The following is a 19,204-nucleotide window of genomic DNA, read 5'->3' on the forward strand; positions in this document are numbered from 1 at the left end:
TGGTTTGACTAGTTAGTTAGAAAAAGGTGATTGGGAGTGAAAAGGGAAGATTGGAGAGTTAACTGATTTGATCAATCAGTTATGATTTTCAACATGTGTGGTAGGATTTTGAATTTGAAACTCAATTCCATGTCTATTTGGATTTGAATTTTGATTTTCAAATATTGAAACAAGATGAAATTCAAATTTGGTTAAATTCAAATTTGGGAAATTGGAATTAGATGAAACGAATTGAAATTCAAATTTGGGGAATTGAAAGAATAAGTTAATTAATTAAATAATTTAAATGAAATTATTTAATCATTGGAAATGGAATTAATTAAATAATAAAGATTATTTAATTAAGGAATAAAATCATAACTAATTAGATAATTAATATTTAAGAAAGGGGTAAATGATGAATTGATTAAAGGATAAAAAATAGAATAATTAGTAAGATAGATGATGATGATTAGATTAGTTAACAAGAGTAAGAATAATTAGATTAATTAAAGAATTAAAGAATTACTTAACTAACAGACGAATAATTAGTACATGATCAATAAGACATTTTTAGGTGTAATTACTAATTTATTACATGTCAATATCTTAAATATTAGATAATAATATATTATAACAAGTTTCTAAATATATATTTAAGACAATCTTATAAAAAATAAAATTAACTAAGAAAATAGAAACTATTTTAAAAATTAGAAACAATTGTATTATATAATTTCAATTATGAGAAGTTTTTGAATTGATATTTAAGGCAATCTTATTAAAAATATTTTTAAAAATAAATTGACTAAGTTTCTAAATTCATATAAAAAAATAGAAACAATTATATTCCACCATTTTAAAATATTCTAAATAAATTTATATTTTTATAATAAACATTCTAAAATAATATATATCAATATTAAATTAAAATATTATTTAATATATATTATCTATTATAGTTTATTGCGATTTACTAATAATTTAAAATGTCATATATATGTTTTTAAAAAAAAGAACATGTCAATACATATGGTCCAATAATTTTTTGAGTTGTCATATACATCATCCAAAAGTGAAAAAAAACGACCATATTAACTGTCAAATTCCAAGCCTACTACCCACAAGGTGAAATGTGATAAGCATGACAAGTGTTGACAATGTGAGAAATGATCTCTAGTTCTTTGGTTCAAAAGATGACCACCTTGAACTCAATGTTGATGTAATGTATGGACTCAAAAAAATTCAAAGAATCTATGCGTCAATGTTTTAGATATTTAGTTCTCGTCTAATCAAATTTAGTTCTTTATTTTCTTTTGTAATACACAAGATGAAGGTGAATATGATAGTCATGGGATAGTATACTAGAGCTCACAGGCTATGACTTTTACACTACTTCAGTTGTTCTTCCATGATTTTATTTGGAAACTAAAATATGTTCTTATTGGAGATTGATACAAAATCCTTATAATAAGAGTCATCAAGGCATAAGTATATTCCTATGATTGTATCTTCAAAAAATGTGGAGTCTTGAAACAAGTAAGATATGTTAGCATTCTCAAAGTACTTAGTCTTCCATCGTAGTAAATCAACATATTCCAAATGCCTCACCAAGCACCTAAATTTGGTGTTTTATTGTGAATTTATACATGAATTGAGACGTCATATTGTTTATTTTTCTTGTTGGAAAAAAATAACCCTATTCATAAACATGGTTCATAATTTCCCATCCTTCCCGCTCCTACCCCCACCTCTCCCCCCCCCTTAGCCGCCCTCTATTGGATAGATGGTTCTCTCCTCTTGCTAACCAAAGCCAAAATGATCTACTCTGCTCTTACTGATTCTATGGATATCCTTGATCACCTTAACTCCACCTAGAACCTTTCCTGGGACTCCAAACAATGGCATTCTACCCTCTCGAGATTCTGGTCTTATCCGACTGAACCAAAGAAGAATTTTTTTGTTTGGAGACTCCTTCTTCATAAACCACCACTAAAGGACAACAACGGAGACTCCCTTCTATGTAAACTTTGTCGTATCCCTGAATTTGTATACCACATCTTTTTTGGTTTTCATTTTGCTAGAGAAGTCTAGAATTTATTTGGTATCTCACTTAATAGCAATTGTTTTACTGTTGAAGATATGGCATTTGGTTATATTAGAGGTGGCAAGAAACATGCTAATCTTTTCTGGTCTGCTCTCTTTTTGGAAATTATGTGGATCATTTGGAAATATAGGAATGATGATGTGTTTAATGGAAAGAGTAAGAACCTCACTGAGTCTCTTAGGAGACTCATCTGCTACCTTGTTGCTATGCAAGTCACAGTGGTACTAAGACTGGAGGAAGACAAATTTGACAGGTGGCTAAAGAATGGATCTACTCTAGTTTTTATAAGAGAACTATCACATGGTTTCACATGGGACTGCATGGGAAGCAATAAGACTCATTTTGAACAAGCGCTGATGAGGTTCATGCAAGAGTTGGAGGCACGACAGTAGAGGGAAGACTTCATCAAGCTAGAGCTAGAAGGACTACCCTCCCATCCCTACAGAGATCAATTTGCCAAAGGGAATGTGTTGGTTTGGTGCGAAGGGGAGCTAGGTTGGACTGCATGGCTCCCTCCAGTGGGCGACAACAACGACCCTGTTTCCTCCTTTGTGTTTAGTTAGCTATACACCCCGTGATGATTGAACACATCTATCATTTTGTGTAATTTTGTAATTCAGCTCCTATGTAAATGATCGTATATCATGTATTGAGCTCCTGCCTGATATAGCTCCTGCAACTTATGTTTTAACTCTTTAGTTGGTTGCAAGGTTTCCAACCCAAACTCTCAAATTTTATAACTGTTGTTTATATGATGCTTAATACAAAAAAAAAACATGGTTCATAATTCAATTAATATTTCTATTTTATGAACAGGTATTTGTCAGTGGGTGTAAAAATTCATATTGAAGCTTGTAAAGTTATCAAATGTTCAGACCCTCGAATCTCACATGCTCCATTTTAGTTCATCTTCTAGCAAACAATAAAGGATCCCTTTGAATAAAAAGAAAAAGCATGTTTGGAAGCATTTCTCAAAAATTAAAGAAGAAACCCAAATTTAGTGAACAAGAAGTCCCCTTGAGCCAAGACTAAATTATTTAAATATTTATATTTTGTAAGAATGTTAATTATTTGGTATTCTTTTTTAGAGAAATATTCTAATGATTAATTATTTATGTAGGACCTTTTAGTTCATACAATAATTTGTGAATAATCATAAGATGAATACTTATTTACTTCAAGAAAGTCTTTTAAATATTGTTTACCTAATATAGGACAAAGAAACTGAGCCTGATCATAAGAGATTCTTTTTGTTGAAGAGAAGCATATTGGTCTAAAATGTAAAAGTCAAACAACTTAGGAACTCTTAATAACTTTTGAAGGTTGAGAGAAGGAAGAAACTACAAAGTAAAGAAATTATCATTGATAAGATTGAAGATAGTTTATGACACCTATTTTCCAAATATCCCTCAATTTAACAAGAAAGTTGTTTACCACATGTTTTTTATTAAAAAGCAGCATTAACTAGGCCGTCAACCCTTTAACATAGTCAGAGACTATCCATAAATTTTTTAATAGCAACCAACAAGGGCATACCCCAAGTACCAAAAACAAGGGAGAAAGTCCCAAACAAACAAGGTCAGACAAGAGAAAGAAAAAATTGCCTAACCATCAACAACCCAGACCCCACTCAAGGAGGGGTAGCACCCAAGCCTTGACAAGGAGGGGTTTGGGGGGCAGGGGCAGGGAGGACTTCCCCTTCCGCCTGCGACAAACAACTACCCAAGAGATACCGGTATTAGGATCACTAAGGGAACGATCAAGCGGCAAGGGTCCCTCTTGGACACCATCAGTAGATCCAACAGAGTGCTACAACGGGACAACAGTCGATTGTTGTAGAACATCAGGGGGCTATTGCAGAACAACAACAGGCTGCTGCACAGGAGCAATGATAGGCATAGATCTAGTAGGTGAAGAGAAGAGATGCAAATCAGAGGCGATAGAAGTTGATTCCACCAAGGCATGATGAGCCATACCAATGGAATCAACAGAGGAGCCATCTGAATCATAATCAACAACATGGATGGTCAAATTATCAATAGTAGCATCCTTTCACCAAGTAGAAGCACCCTTGTGGCGTGAAATAAAGCAGTCTGAAAAATATGACTCTTAGAGAAGCATTTTTTACAGTGAAAAGGGACCCCCTCAATATCCAATGGTTGAGTCTAAGGCCAATCCCTAACCATAAGAACCACATCTCCCAAAAGAGGCAAGGAAATGTCAATATCAACTAAGATGTGAGCAAAGGTGGTGTGGTCCATTGAAGACGTAGCATCATCGACCTTTAAAAAACATCCAATAGAGTTGTCGATAGCCTCATAGAAAGAATACTCCCAAAAATGAAGAGGGAGATTTGGAAGGCAAACCCAATCTGGACACACATTAACCAGTTCAGCAAGAGGGTTAAAAGAGGTTGTCCAAGGCTTAACAGAGAGTGAGTGCACTCCCCAAGCCCACTTGTTGATAAAAATGATGCATATAATTATTATTGACTATTTGATTCTTCAAAAATATAATATATTTAACTAGGGTGATCTATCACTGTCGAACTTAATCAATCAACCATAAATAACAATTTTGTCTTTTACATCCTCTCCTTGACTCTCCATTGAATTTTAATTAGCCAAATCTTCTTACCCACATCTAATGGTTAAGCTTCGCCCCAATACTGGTATAAAAATATGGATATAATTGAAATTTTGAAAAAATTGCATCACATAAAATGTGTTTGTATTGCATGGTTTTTCTTTTATATTGTGACATGAGCAACAACATACACAACAAATAACTATTTAAAATAATTTGGAACAAAATAAAAAATGTTACATGAAATATAAAAATGGAAGTTTTGGACATAATTAAATGAGGATAACACATATTAATAAATTAAAGAAATAAAATGAAGATAATTAATTTCAAAGGAATTTTTTATTTTAATTAATAAGTGAAAGGGTATTTGTAATGAAATATTTAAAAAATAGATTGTATTTATAATGAATAGATCAACATAATACATTTTATCAAAGAAAATTGTGTGGAAATGCATGTTAAGATCCCATTAAAGTTTATAAATTTTAGTATTGTATTTGTTCGCCTTACATGGTTTGCTTAGGTAAGAGTATTTAAACTAAAAATCTATTAGGGGAGAGGACCCAATAGTTGAACACCCTAACTTCACACTTCTCAAAGTTCTAAATGGAAATTTCAAATCACTCCCATTTTTTTACAACAGCTTAATTGGCAAGTCCCCTCTTAATAACTAAGGGTTCAGGGCCACATCATCAAATATGATGTCACATTAGTGTTCTTTTTGTCAAGGTGTCCAAAATAGCCCAAAAAAAGGGTGAGACCAATAGTTGTGTAAAAAGGTCCCCCATACTTGTGCAGTTGATGTGGCATCACATGATTTTTTAGCTTTTTACAACTAAGGATACATTTCATTCAATTATGGTTGTCATCATCATCATCATCAATCTTTTTAATTTTTTGAAATTCTTTAATAAAATATTTTTTTAGCTTTTCTCTGTCTTGTGGGGTCATCCCCATACAAGTCGCCAAATATTAAATAAATGAGTAAAAATTATTTAGGGCATGGGAAAATATCATAGTTAAAGTTCAAACAATACATTTCTCAATGTTGAGATAAAAAATTCACACTTTTAAAAATAGATATCGTGAAGGTTTTTAACATAGATTTTTTAAATACAAATATGCTAGTTTTAATTAGAAATGAACTTTTGATCAATAAAAACAAATATTGATAAAACCTTCTTTTAAAACTTAAGACTTCTATCTTTATTGGGGAAAAAAAATTGAATGCTTAATTTAAAATTTATATTATACCATTTCCAAACTTTAAAAAAAAAATACAGATAAAACAACCCTATAATAACTCCTATTTTCTAAAATTAAATTATTTTTTATTCTTTTAAAAATTTGCCTACTATCATTAAGCTTTAGTTAGCGTTTATTTGAAGTTAAAGTTAGTGTTTTAACGATAGATCACCTCCTCATTCAGTTGCATGAGAATCGCATGTTTGACGTGTCCCTCGCCAACTTGCTGTAAACACGCTTTTTCTTAAAAAAGTTTGTAGATTAGTTTGTAGTTTGGATATGATCAAATTGCATGGCTTGTCGATCTATACAGATCTTTATACCAAATACAGAGCCTTATATAGGGTTCGACCCTTGTTTTTTCTTCACAATTTTCTTGATTTGTCCTCGCCTGTTTTAGGGTATGGATTTTTGGATTTTTCATTAGGTATCACTGCAAATGTTTTAAAAATGATAGATTTTTTTTCTATCTGTTTAAAGAATGATAGATTTGCTTGAACATAAATAGTAGATTTTGAATTGGAGCAAATTACTGTAGATCTATGAATTGATTTTGAATTGGAGCAAAATCTGTAGATCTATGAATTGATTTAGGTATCACTGTGTTGTGAATTGAATTTAAAGGATCATTGAATATTGTTTTAAAGTTATGATGATTTGCATGATAGATTTTGGAGTGAAGCAAAGTAATTTCTAGATTAAAGTATCACATTGCATGAACTTAATAATGTATGTATTTGTAATCTCTAGATTTATGAATTGAATTTAGATATATGATTGCAGATGTGAATATGGTAGTTGGGTTGGCGATTAATATGCTAGTTGATTTTATTTTTTCTTTCCATTAAGTATTTATAGGATGCAGTAATGATCTGTTTTAAATTGGATTGCATGTAATGTTTGAATAAATGTATGCTGGGGTTTTACATTGTTAGTAAATGGGTTGATTTTAGGGTTGCAAAATGATTTATCGATTATTCCTTTGCATGTGAGAGTGTTCTAATTTTTCTTCAATTTGTTGGTCCAAGGTTTTCTTCAGCTAAAATATTCAGTATCTGACCTGTCTGTTACTGTTCGAAATTTTGTTGGTCTACAGGAATCAGTGTGAATTAAGGTTAAATCGTAAGTAAACAATGGAAGCTGCACCCAAGAGAGTTTTGACCCCAGCCTTGCCCAAGGAGATAATCAGTTCTGAGGGTGGGCGTTATCAAGTATGGCTGAGCTCAGATTTGAGTCTGCTGTCTGAAGGAAGAATTGGAGCAGCCAAACTCATTCTCAACTACCTCGGCTTTTCCTTGCCAAAGTACTCGGACTCTTCTAAGGTCTGTTATGTGCTTGGAGGTATGTATCTAGTTTCCAATCTTCCTTTTTTTTTTTCGACAAAGAGATACCATTTGTGTCAATTGAGGCTGTAACAAATTATATTGTAAGGCAAGAAACAAATCAGTAATTATATATTGCATTTAATGCAAGCCCTCTTTAGGTTTAGGATCAACTGAATGCAAGGCCTATTATTAATATGTTTTAAGGCTCTAGATCTACGGGAAAAAGAAAATCAGGGCAATTACAAATTCTATAAGAATAATATGTGTGATCAATGATAAAATATTGTTGGTTTAGATCAACATTTTCAAATATTTTTTCTGAAGTAAAAAACCTAAAATGGACTGTGACAGAAAAAAGTGCAATCCGTTTATCACCAAAATTTCAAGGATTCATATAGGGTTGCTTGTTTTACATATCTTAATTTTCTTCTTAGTATAATTTACCAGTACTAGTATTTGACATGCAACAGCACCCTCATGCAACGTAAAATGGACTGTGACAGAAAAAAGTGCAATCCGTTTATTACCAAAATTCCAAGGATTCATATAGGGTTGCTTGTTTTACATATCTTAATTTTTTTCTTAGTATAATTTACCAGTACTAGTATTTGACATGCAACAGCACCCTCATGCCTCTCAATTTTCTGTTAAAGGGTATTTTCAGGTAATGTGTATGTACTAATCTCACTCCATGGTTATTACATGCAGGATCAGGAATTTGTGGCATAGTTCTGCCTGAGGCAGACTCAGAACGGGTGGTCAAGGTTAAGAGAGGAGATGCTATTGCAGTTCCCTTTGGAGTGGTGAGCTGGTGGTTTAATGACAACTCCTCAGAGGAGCTGGAGGTCCTCTTCCTTGGGGATACATCAAAAGCCCACCGAACAGGGGAGTTCACGGTATGTGTTCTTAAACCATGACCAAGAATCATTCCATTCCATTCTAATCATTTCTGTTAATGACCCTCTACATATATCTTTGCAGGATTTTGATCTCATTGGTGGCATTTCATTCCATTCTAGTCATTTCTGTTAATGACCCTCTACATATATCTTTGCAGGATTTTGATCTCATTGGTGGCTCAAATGGGATGTACCGTGGATTTAGCAAAAGATTTATGTGCAGAGCGTGGGATCTGAATGAAAGTGAGCTCAACCGTGTTATGAGTAGCCAATCTGGAAGTGGAATTGTTAAATTAGAGGAAGGAACAAGCATGCCCACCCCTGAAGCCGAAGCAGGGGACAATCTAACACTGGTTTTCAATTGTGAGGAAGCCAAACCGGACATTGATATTGACAATGGAGGCCGTGTAGTGGTGCTCACTAGTAATTATTTGCCAATCTTGAAGGAATTAGGGTTGGGAGCAGACCTTGTTAAAATCGATAAGGTAATCTCCCATTTTAATAATACAATGTTTCTCACTAAAATAGTTCTATTGAGAATGGTACTTTTGCTAGCAGTATATTTGATTTGATTGGTGAATGTAATATTATCAGTATGCAATGTGTTCACCTGGGCATTCATCGGATTCAGCATTCCAAGTGACATATATAATTAAAGGCAGCGGAAGGGTTGAGGTTGTGGGCATGGATGGGGAGAAGGTGCTGGAGTTTGATTTACAGGCTGGTTATCTGTTCATTGTTCCCCGATTCTATATTGTTTCCAAGATTGCTGGAGATGAAGGGATGCAATGGTTCTCTATCATTACTACACCCGAGTAAGTGCCATAATAATTTTCTGTTCAACTGTTCAATTAAATTGATTTAATTCTCAGTAAGATTCCTTCTTCTAACACCAAATGTCTCTGTTGGGTATAGTCCCGTGTTTCTTAATCATGCAGGTAAGACTGGTGTGTTGAAGGCCCTATCAAAGGAGATTTTTGCAGCCACCTTCAATGTAGATGAGGAGACTGAGGCTCTGTTTCGCTCTAAACGAACCCAGGATGCTGTTTTTTTCCCTCCCACCAAAAATGAGTGACATTTTGGGGGCATTGTAGGCCCTCAATATGATATGCATTTCCATTGGTTTGGATCTTGTTTTTAATTTGTAAGAATCCTCCATTTTCCTGTTCCGACATCCCATAATTTGGACCTTGTGTGCTTTTCTATTCTGAATCTCCCAAATTCTTGTTTTGGTTGATATTCCATAATGGAAGACAATAAATGACTGTATGATTTAATTGGATAGAGTTTTGATGCTCTTTGGTCCTTGGTGTTTCTTTGGCATGTTGATTGCATGTGCATTGATTATATTGATTGCATGTGCATTGATTATATTGCTTGGATTGAGAAAATGATTTTTTTGTGCAATTCTCTAGCAGACGATCAAATAATTTTCAAATATCATTCTTATGTTGGATGAAAACAATTTATTCTGAGAATTTATAATATTGTAGCTTACACAATAGAATTGTCATTTCATATTTTGTTATGAGAAAAATAGTCTATAGAAATTAAGTATATGATTAACATACTTCAATGCCTAGAAATTATAAAATAGCATTATTAAAATTTCTACTATAAATATACATTAGTAGTTATATAACAAGAACTGCAAGCAGCGTAGTTCCTGCCAAGCACTGGCAGGCAGGAAATGTGATGTTTGGTGTGGCAAAGCAGAAGAGATGAAATCTATTTTATTATTATTATTTTGATTTAATCAAAAGTAGATTTCAGATAATTATAAATGCAACTATCAAAGTCATTCAGATAATTGCAAGATGAAATCTATTTTATTATTATTTTGATTTAGTTATAAGTAGATTTCAGATAATTATAAATGCAACTGTCAAAGTCATTCAGATAATTGTAAATGCAACTATCAAAGCCATTAGGAAAGAAGAGATATATTAGTATATGCAATATCCGCCTAACAAGTATAAGAAAGAATATATATATGTATACTAAATGTGTCGGTTTGCATTCCTTTCTGATCACATTGTCAACTGATTTAACATTAGCACACCAATACAGAGTGGAAGAAGAAGTTATATATTGGCATATATAACTGTAGGTTGGTTCTTGCAAGCAATGCGGAAGGTGGATTTTTGTCAGGTATTCTTGGAAATGCTCTGGTAGATGTGTGTGGAAAATGTAGAAGCACGGACAAGGCATGTGGACTGTTTGCCAGAATGTGTCAAAGAGATGTCATCTCATGCAATGCAGTTATTGTAGGATATGTAAACAATGAATTTGTTGAGAAGGGTTTAGAAACTTTCAAAAAATTGAATATACAGGTTCAAAGCCGAAATTTTTGCCAGCATCCTCTCTGCCTGTGCGAAAATGACAGCTTTGGAACAGGGGATATAGGTTTATCAAAGCATAATGATGGGGCGGGGCGATTGTTGTCAATCATTATAGTTAAAATGAGGTAGAGATAAATGCAAAACGTAAATCACAAACAAAGTACCCGAACAGTTTGACAGAATGCATTAAACAGCTGTCATCTCATGGAATGTAATGATAGCAGGATATGCACAGAATTGATTTTGCAAGGAAGGTCTCAAAATATTTGAATTAATGATGCACTCTGGAACATGACCAAACATTGTAAGCTTTGTTCATGTTCTAGGTGGAAGCAATAATACATGCTTAGTGGATGAGGGCTGTAATTATTTCTATCACATTAGTAACCTTGTTTGAAACATTCAATTCAAGATTTCATAAAAGAAACACAAAATCTTCTTGTGCAAAGGAAAAGCAACCATTTACTAGTGTAAATTGATTGAAGAAACTAGATGCATGTGATAAACATTACAGGGAATCCTTGCTAATTGTCACATGGAGGAACAAATAAGGGAATACAAATTTCAAAGGGAAATCTAGAAATAGCTAAAGCACATCAAAGGATCAGATCTAAAAGATGTTATTGTGTGAAGCAAAGCATAACATACAGAAAGGAATTTGAGGCATATGGCATTACCTTGAGAGGAAGCATTTGTCTAGGCAAAATCTTCTTTAATGTAGCAATTTATCTTCATACAGTCTGCAATTTTTAGAATATAATTTTAAAGTCATGCTTTTAACAAATTATGATAATAAAAAAGATTGGGTTTGAGTGTGTTACATCATTGTCTTCTTTTGCAACGTCAATAATGGAATTGTTCATTGCAATTGTGAATTATATTCATTAGCAGTGTTTAAGGCATCATGACAGCAGCCACAAAGAACAAAGGGGAAGACTAAAGGCTGCCGCACCACTTTAGCATTGGAACGCAACATTCTTTAGTTCTTTTAACATTTTTTAGTTCTTTTAAGAGCCATGGGTCCCAATTATCTGTGGAGAGCATCTATGATTCTTCAATCACTAACAACTACATTCATATAGATGTACAATAAAATTGTTTTGTTAATATTTGGGAAGTTGTTGGTTTATTGATCGAAGGGTTGCACCAGTATCACAAATATTCACTATAAAAAACATCTGATTTATTGAAGTTCAATAGCGTAGTTCTGAGATTGTATTTATGATCAGAAGTAAATTTGAAAACATTTTCATATTTTTTTTCTAGTTTTTCTACATGTTAGTAATTGGTGTTTTTGAAGGCCTTCGGGGCATTTTCAGCACTTGAAACTTGACCTGTCTTTTAGAGCATTGTCACACCTCCAACTCTTGGAGACCTTTCCAACGAGTTAAATGGATCGCGATTTCGAGTCCTGAGTAGAAAGTTATGTCTAGTTAAAGTTAGGACAAAATTTTGTATAGTTTTTTTGAAAATTTTGTAGTTTTGGATTTTATTATGTAAATAAACAAATATGACTTTTGGGTTTCGATTCTCAAGGGGTTTTGGTGACCCTTGGAATCTCATGAACTGATATATGTTGGATTTTCGAATTGAATAGATGGCTTTTTGGCTTGCTTCAATTTTGTGTTTACCTTGTTCATGTAAACAAATCCACAATAGCGCAGGTTCTCACTCAGGTGTCCGAATCCATAATTCGGATTAGTGGTATCAGAGCAAGTTCACTCTTGTATGTCATATCACATGCGGTCAACATATCAAAGATTGGGATTGGAAAAAAGAAATCCTTCAGACTACCTTCCTTTGAGGCGCACACGATCGCAGATGGCTAAGTTGCAGACCGATGATGACATTAAAGTGTCGGTTGTAGATGCATTAACAAAACAATGTGAAGAAATGATGGAGCAGTTCAAGCAAATGTTGGAAAGTCGTGGGTCACAAGCAAACCCACCATTCAAGATGTAAGTGAATTTCGATATACCCACGTTTCAAGGAAAGATTGATGCGGATGTTGTTGACGATTGGGTTTCAAAACTAGAAAGGTATTTCTCTGTCAACCAGTTTTTAGATGAAGAGAAAACAACTTTCGCTCTTCTCAAAGCTAAAAATCATGTGAAAGATTTGTGGGAAGAAAAGTTAGCAACCAAGGCAGCCGAAAATGGCAGTAATAGTGGCTTGTAAAAAGACAATCTCTGCAGAGGACACTGCAAAGATTTTCTTTGAAAACATTTGGGTTCATTTTGGTTTGCCAAATACCATTATTTCAAATAGGAACAACGAGTTTCTTAGTAAGTTCTGGTCTACATTATGGGAGAAGATGGACACAAAATTAACAAAGTCTACTGCTTTCCATCCTCAAATAGATGGCCAAATAGAGGTAGTGAATCAAATGATCATTCATATCCTATGCATGTATCACTCAAAACATCCTAGCACATGGGATGAAAGTCTTCCATATGTTCAGCATAGCTACAATAGGGCAATTCACAATTCGACTAGTCATAGCCCATTTGAAGTTTGTCTTGGTTATCAACCACTTGCACCCATGGATGTTGCCATACCACTTATTCAACCCAATCTGGTTCCACGTGTTGGTAAGGAGGAAGATAAGGCAGCACAGTTCATTGATAGAATTCATCATCTGCAATAACAAGTTCATGAAATCTTGGAGCATACCAATAAGAAGTATAAGGAGAGACATGATGAGTATCATACTCCTCATAATTTTGAAGTCGAGGACAAGGTGTGGTTGCATATTCAGAAGGAACGATAGCAGGGTGTTGATAGGAAGCTTGGTCCTCTAAGTTATGGGCCATACACAATCATCAAGCAAGTTGGTGATAATGCTTTTGAGCTCAATTTACCTCCATTTCTAGGTCTTCATCCTGTCTTCAATGTGGAACTCTTGAAGTCATATTTTCCTCCACTATTAGATGTTGCAGATGTGGCATAAACAATTTCCACTACAAAATTGAATCCAGATGCAACTTCTCTATTCCAATGTGATCGGATTGTGGACACCATGGTGAAAACACTCAAACTACAACAAATCTATCTATACAAAGTGGTTCGAGCAGGGCAAACTGCTCAACAAGGAAAGTGGTTTACTAGGGAGCAGCTTCAGCTCCGTTTTCGTCATCTCATTTAGAGTATTGATGCAATGGGGCCCATTGCTTTTCAAGGGGGAAGTAATGATCATAAGCAAATTTGAAATATTGAAAAAAATACATTTTCATTTTTTTTTCTAGTTTTTCTACATGTCCATTTTTGAAGGCCTTTGGGGCATTTCCAGCCCTTGAAACTTTGGCATGTCCTTTAGAATGTTGTCGTAGGCACGTTCTTTCAAGACTTCTCCTCCAACTTTTGGAGACCTTTCCAATGAGTTAAACAGCTCACGATTTCGAGTCCTGAGTAGAAAGTTAAGTCTAGTTAAAGTTAGGACAAAATTTCATATAGTTTTTTGAAAATTTCGTAGTCTTGGATTTTATTATGTAAATAAAAAAATATGACTCTTGGGTTTTGATTCTCAAGGGGTTTTGGTGACCCTTGGAATCTCATGAACTGATATATGTTGGATTTTCAAATTGAATAGATGACTTTTTGGCTTGCTTCAATTTTGTGTTTACCATGTTCATGTAAACAAATCCATAATACCGCAGGTTCTCACTCAAGGGTTGTCATCTGAATCCATAATTCAGATCAATTTATCCTAATTACATAAATCAAAAAATACATTTGTTGAACAGATCTATCATTTTTGATTGAATGAGGGCTCCAGAATTATAACAATCTATAGATAATTTAGATTTGTTGTAACAATTGGTTCTTTTTGCATTGGAAGGTATTCTAAGAATTGTATCAGATTGGAAGGGTTTGAATCCCCTTTTGGGAGTTAAGCACTTTGATTGATAAGGGTTTTTGGCAGTTGTCATACTGCTAATAAACATTAATTTAATAGGATTGGCACCTACATTTGGTATTTGTTTATCAATTTAGCTAGCACATATTTGAAAACTCATCTTTTTCCTAAGGTTTTCAGATTGGAAAAATTACAAAATGGCCAACTCATTCTAATACAAACAAATAGTGGAATTCAATTACCTTTAACATTCAATCTTCCATTTTGGCATATGGCTTTTCATATTTATGTGTTGGGCTTAGCTGTAATGTTTTGAGTTGTCTCTCCACTTTTGGAATGGGATTGACTCTTTATCATATCTCTCATATTGCTTATGTTTGTAAACTTAATTGGATGTATCCAAGGTTTGTGATAGTTTCAGGGGAAAAGCAAGGGTGAAGGGGCTAGAAACTTGTTGTAATAGCTCCATGTAGCCATTTAAGCAATGCAATATATGTATGTTGATTGAGATAGTGATAAGATGCTTGGATGCATACTCTTCTTGGAGTTTTTCACCCATTTAATGGTTTTCTCCAGCTGTATATGGCATTCCATATGCTCTTGTGATATATTTGTGTCATGTATTACATGTTTATGTCACATATGATGTTCTCAAACATGCATTACTATTGTTTACATGTGATTTAAGTGGTAAATAGCATTTTGAGAGTGGTTGTTGCTGAAAGTTAGAGCTAAAATCTGTTAATTGGAGTTCAAAATGGTTATAAGCCCAATGTTCACAGATTATCATTGTATGAAGATATATTTAGTTATGAATGTTGAGAATTTACATCTCTTTGAATTGTTTCTAGTATAATAAAAGACAACGTATTATTACCATTGAATAGTTTGTACAAAATGCTCGAAAGAATTTGGACAAAGATGTGCTGCAAAGCGAGGAATGGAGATCAAAGAAAGAAAAGAATAAAGATGGGCAAGGTGACTTGAAGAACCAACTACCATGCAAATCCAAGTGGTATGTAAAAGTCAAAGTGAGGGAATTGTTCCCTCACCTTATTATTTCTGAAGATTTCGGGGAATAAAAGCCTCCCTATTGGTAAGTGTATGCAGGAAAATGTGGTGACGAAAATGAATAACTCGAATCTAAAAGACCCACACACTAATGAGACTCTTGATGCAAGCATATGAACTAATTGAACTAGTTCATCTTCCCAAGGGGTGTCCCATTGTTCTCTATCTCACAAGATCCTTAAAGTCAATGTTTTGCTCTCAGATCATTGAGCAAGTGACTTGGGAATGACAACTCCAAGAACGAGTGATATTTGATTCATATGCATGAATGCACTCTAAGATATATATGATGTTAAAAATATGATGATTAAGCTAGTATGAAGAAGATGATATGATAAAAGATTAGCAAATTATCCTAGCATGAATATCTTATTATATTAAGATATTCCTAAATGCTATGATGATATTCTAACAAAGAGAGGCTAAAATTATTAGTAATTTAGGCTATAATGTAGATGCATGAAAGCTTGGATCCTTGTTTTGAAAATAAGGAATGAGAGCTCTATTTATAGGAAAAATAGGGCAATGGATGGTCAAGATTGAATAATCTTAACAAGGACAAGGACTAGGATTGAAAGTTAATCAATCCATGTTTACAATTCTCACCAATGAAATGGTGACAATTGTCAACAAAAGATTTCTTGAGAGAAGATGAAAGAGGCATTAAATACCTGAGAAGACATGAAGGTTACCCTAGGAGGTAAGGGTTAAGGTTAGATTAGGGTTATCCAATGGACAAAGCTTTTACCCAAGGGGTAAACTCTTGTGCAAGGGTTAATAGGATAACCAAGGTTAAAGTCGTGAATGCTTGATGAGACCCTTGGGTTAGATGAGGGTTAAGTTAGAGAGAAAGTCTCTAAACAAAGGTCAAATGTGAGTTAACCATAAATGGTTATGTAAGAGCCTTTAATGGTTTGGAAGACTTTAGAGGGTTAACTTGTTGGAGACATAAAGTCTTTAATGCATTTCAAAGACTTTATAAGCTTTGAGAAGTGACTTCTCTTTGCTTAGGAATGTGATAATAATTAGGAGATGAATTAGGCTAAATTGGAAGTGATTAGAAAAATCTAGAAGGGGTTTAGGAGGCAAGTGAGAGATGTAGCAAAATGCAAGTGGAGGGAAAAGGATTTTTATTAAAATAAAATTTATTTATTTCAATTGTGGTTGCAACTTGTATTTGTAGGATTTTGCAAGTGGGGGGATTTAATTAAATGGGCTAGAAGGGGGATTTAGTTAAATGTAAATTTAATTAAATGGGAAGAGGATTTTAATTAAATAAACAAGATTTATTTAATTAGATGGCTTGGGGTATTTAATCAAACCTTAGTTTAATTATTTTTTAGAAGAAAGAGGTTTAATCAAATCTTTAATTTGATTAATAGGTTAATAAGAAGAATAGGGATATTAGTTAAATCTTAATTTAATTAATTGGAAGAAATAGGGATAATTAAATGAATAAAATTCACTTAATTTGTTGTGCAACTTTTAGGTGTCTACATTTTGCCCCTCTTTGAGTTAACATGTGACCACATGTTGATTCAAATAAAAGTGTTCAATTTGTCATCAAAATTGTCAATACGATGCCCCAGATATGAAAACTTGATTTGATATGAAAAGTTGATATGAGACTGATGTGAAATTAATGTTGAGATTCGATATGACTCCCCAAATTTGAAGAATTGATTTGATATGAAGTTGGTGTCGATATGAAACTGGTATGAAATTGATATGGAAATTCGATATGATAATGCCCCCTCGAGAGATCGTTCGTGCACTAAAGGCATGAATGATCTCTTGAAAGAAGATGAATGCTATTTGAAAGATAGAAGAGTGGATAGTTGATGACATGCATGGGTTTGATAAGATTGATTTGATTGATTTGATTGATAAGATTGATTATATTGAGATTAAGTCTGGTTTCAGGAATGACACCTCTTGTATAAGACAAAGATGATCAAAGCGTCTAGTTTCACGAACGATACATCTTGTATAAGACATGATCAAAATGTCTGGTTTTAGGAAAGATACATCATGTATAAGACATGATAGAATGGATCAAATGAAATAGATTGATAGAATTGATATGATTAAGATCAAGTTTGGTTTCAAGAATGACACCTCTTGTATAAGACAAATATGATCAAAACATCTGGTTTTGGGAACGATATATGCTGTCTAAGACTTGATCAAAACATATGGTTTCAGGAAAGATACATCTTGTATAAGACATGTTGAGGTTGATCTTGATAGATGGATGATGAAGATATGAAAGTGAAGAAAGATTCCATGATGATGTGATAGATATGCATGTGATGGATGCAATGATGAATATGACTAGATGATGATGATGAGATGTATCTTGAAAATGAGATGTGTGATATGAGATGTTGATTGAAAATGAGATGTATGATAATGACATTGATGCAAGATTAAAATCATATGCAACCTAATGCAAGATTAAGATGATAATGATGTGCAGCTAATGAAAGTTTTAAAATGATATGCAACTAAATGCAAGATTTAAAATGATATGCAACTAAATGATCACTTTATTTTTGTCATTGTCATTCCTATTTAGTCACTTATTTTTGCTCTTTTTGTAATCATTGAGATTTTGATATGTTGAAAGTTAATACAAGAATCATGGTATAATTGAACCATAATGACCTGAGTAAAACTTACATGGATGTTTGATATTGTAAGATGGCATAAGTGTCGAGGTATAATTGAAACAAGACAACCTGAGTGTTGATTGCGTAATTCAGACAAGAGTTAACCATTTTTGTGTGCAAAGTGGAAAATGTCTTCAATGATATGTTTCCAATCATGTCTTGAGACAAATTTCCACCATACGACTCATAGACAAAAAAACCAAAGAAAATACCAGATTCCTTCATTGCTTCTCTAGCTCAGTGCATCTTTGAGTAGCTCAAGAGATCTAATGATTCAGAAATCAAGATACAAATAGTCAAAACTTCATGCTAAATGTAAAAAAATCATAATTCAGAAAAATTATCCATTGTGTGTGTGTGTGTGAAAGTTTCAATTGGATAATGATCATGTTTTCTAGCTTGATGAGCAATTTTGATATTGGTTCCCTAGTACATTTTGATCCTTGTTTGTTGTCTAAATGCTAAAGTGAGAGGAATGTTGCCCATAGTTATGGATATTTTTTGATGTGGATATACACATTGATCACCAAGCAATGGTGGGATATGATATGAATAATTGTTTTAGATAAACAAGGACAGTGACTACGCTAAGTATGTCCGAGATAATGATGTGTGTATAAGTGTTTGGTGATGGCTATCAACTAAGACTAGATGGATCAAAGATATGAGTACCGATAGATAGAGGAGTTGTTCTCTCACAAATAGCGCATGTTGTCGGGTTTTCACCACTTGTTTTTATTGCACTTTTTGAATTTTTTTTTTTGTATTTTTCTGATTTTTTGTATTTTTTTTCTTTTTTCTTTTTGCTTGATCCGTGCATTGGATGACTCAAGTGTAGAACTTCTTTAGATGGATGTTGTTGGTTGGATCAAAAAAGCACGTCCCCTTCTAAATTTGACAATTGATAGGCTCTTGATCCATAGGTTGATATGATGACAAAGGGTCCCAACCAGTTAGGTTCAAACTTCCCCTTCTTTTCTCGATTTTTCTGATTTCTAGGATTTTATTTTAGAACAAGATCGATGAATTTGAAAGCCCTTGGGATGACTTTGTCATTATAGCTTCTACACATCCGTTGTTGATATGCCTTGAGATGGTCATAGGCACGCTGTCATTTTT

At 33.5% G+C, this 19,204-nt stretch overlaps 1 protein-coding gene across 4 annotated transcripts; it reads left to right on the forward strand.

The window, feature by feature from the left end:
- The first annotated feature begins 6,066 nt into the window (after nucleotides 1-6,066).
- Nucleotides 6,067-9,449, forward strand: LOC131044141 (11S globulin seed storage protein 2). 4 transcript variants are annotated; one of them, XM_057977402.2, is made up of 6 exons: nucleotides 6,067-6,148; nucleotides 7,017-7,261; nucleotides 7,954-8,141; nucleotides 8,303-8,629; nucleotides 8,739-8,959; nucleotides 9,060-9,449. In XM_057977402.2, exons 2-6 carry the CDS (start codon nucleotides 7,054-7,056, stop codon nucleotides 9,217-9,219), a joined length of 1,104 nt encoding a protein of 367 aa, XP_057833385.2. In that variant the 5' UTR covers nucleotides 6,067-6,148; nucleotides 7,017-7,053; the 3' UTR covers nucleotides 9,220-9,449. The 4 variants fall into 4 exon arrangements, with proteins under 4 accessions (XP_057833385.2, XP_057833386.2, XP_057833383.2 ...); XM_057977403.2 differs by having other exon boundaries at nucleotides 6,105-6,172; XM_057977400.2 differs by lacking the exon at nucleotides 6,067-6,148 and adding an exon at nucleotides 6,180-6,321.
- The last annotated feature ends 9,755 nt before the right edge of the window (nucleotides 9,450-19,204 follow it).

The sequence above is a fragment of the Cryptomeria japonica genome, chromosome 7, assembly GCF_030272615.1.
Source record: "Cryptomeria japonica chromosome 7, Sugi_1.0, whole genome shotgun sequence".
Taxonomy (NCBI): domain Eukaryota; kingdom Viridiplantae; phylum Streptophyta; class Pinopsida; order Cupressales; family Cupressaceae; genus Cryptomeria; species Cryptomeria japonica.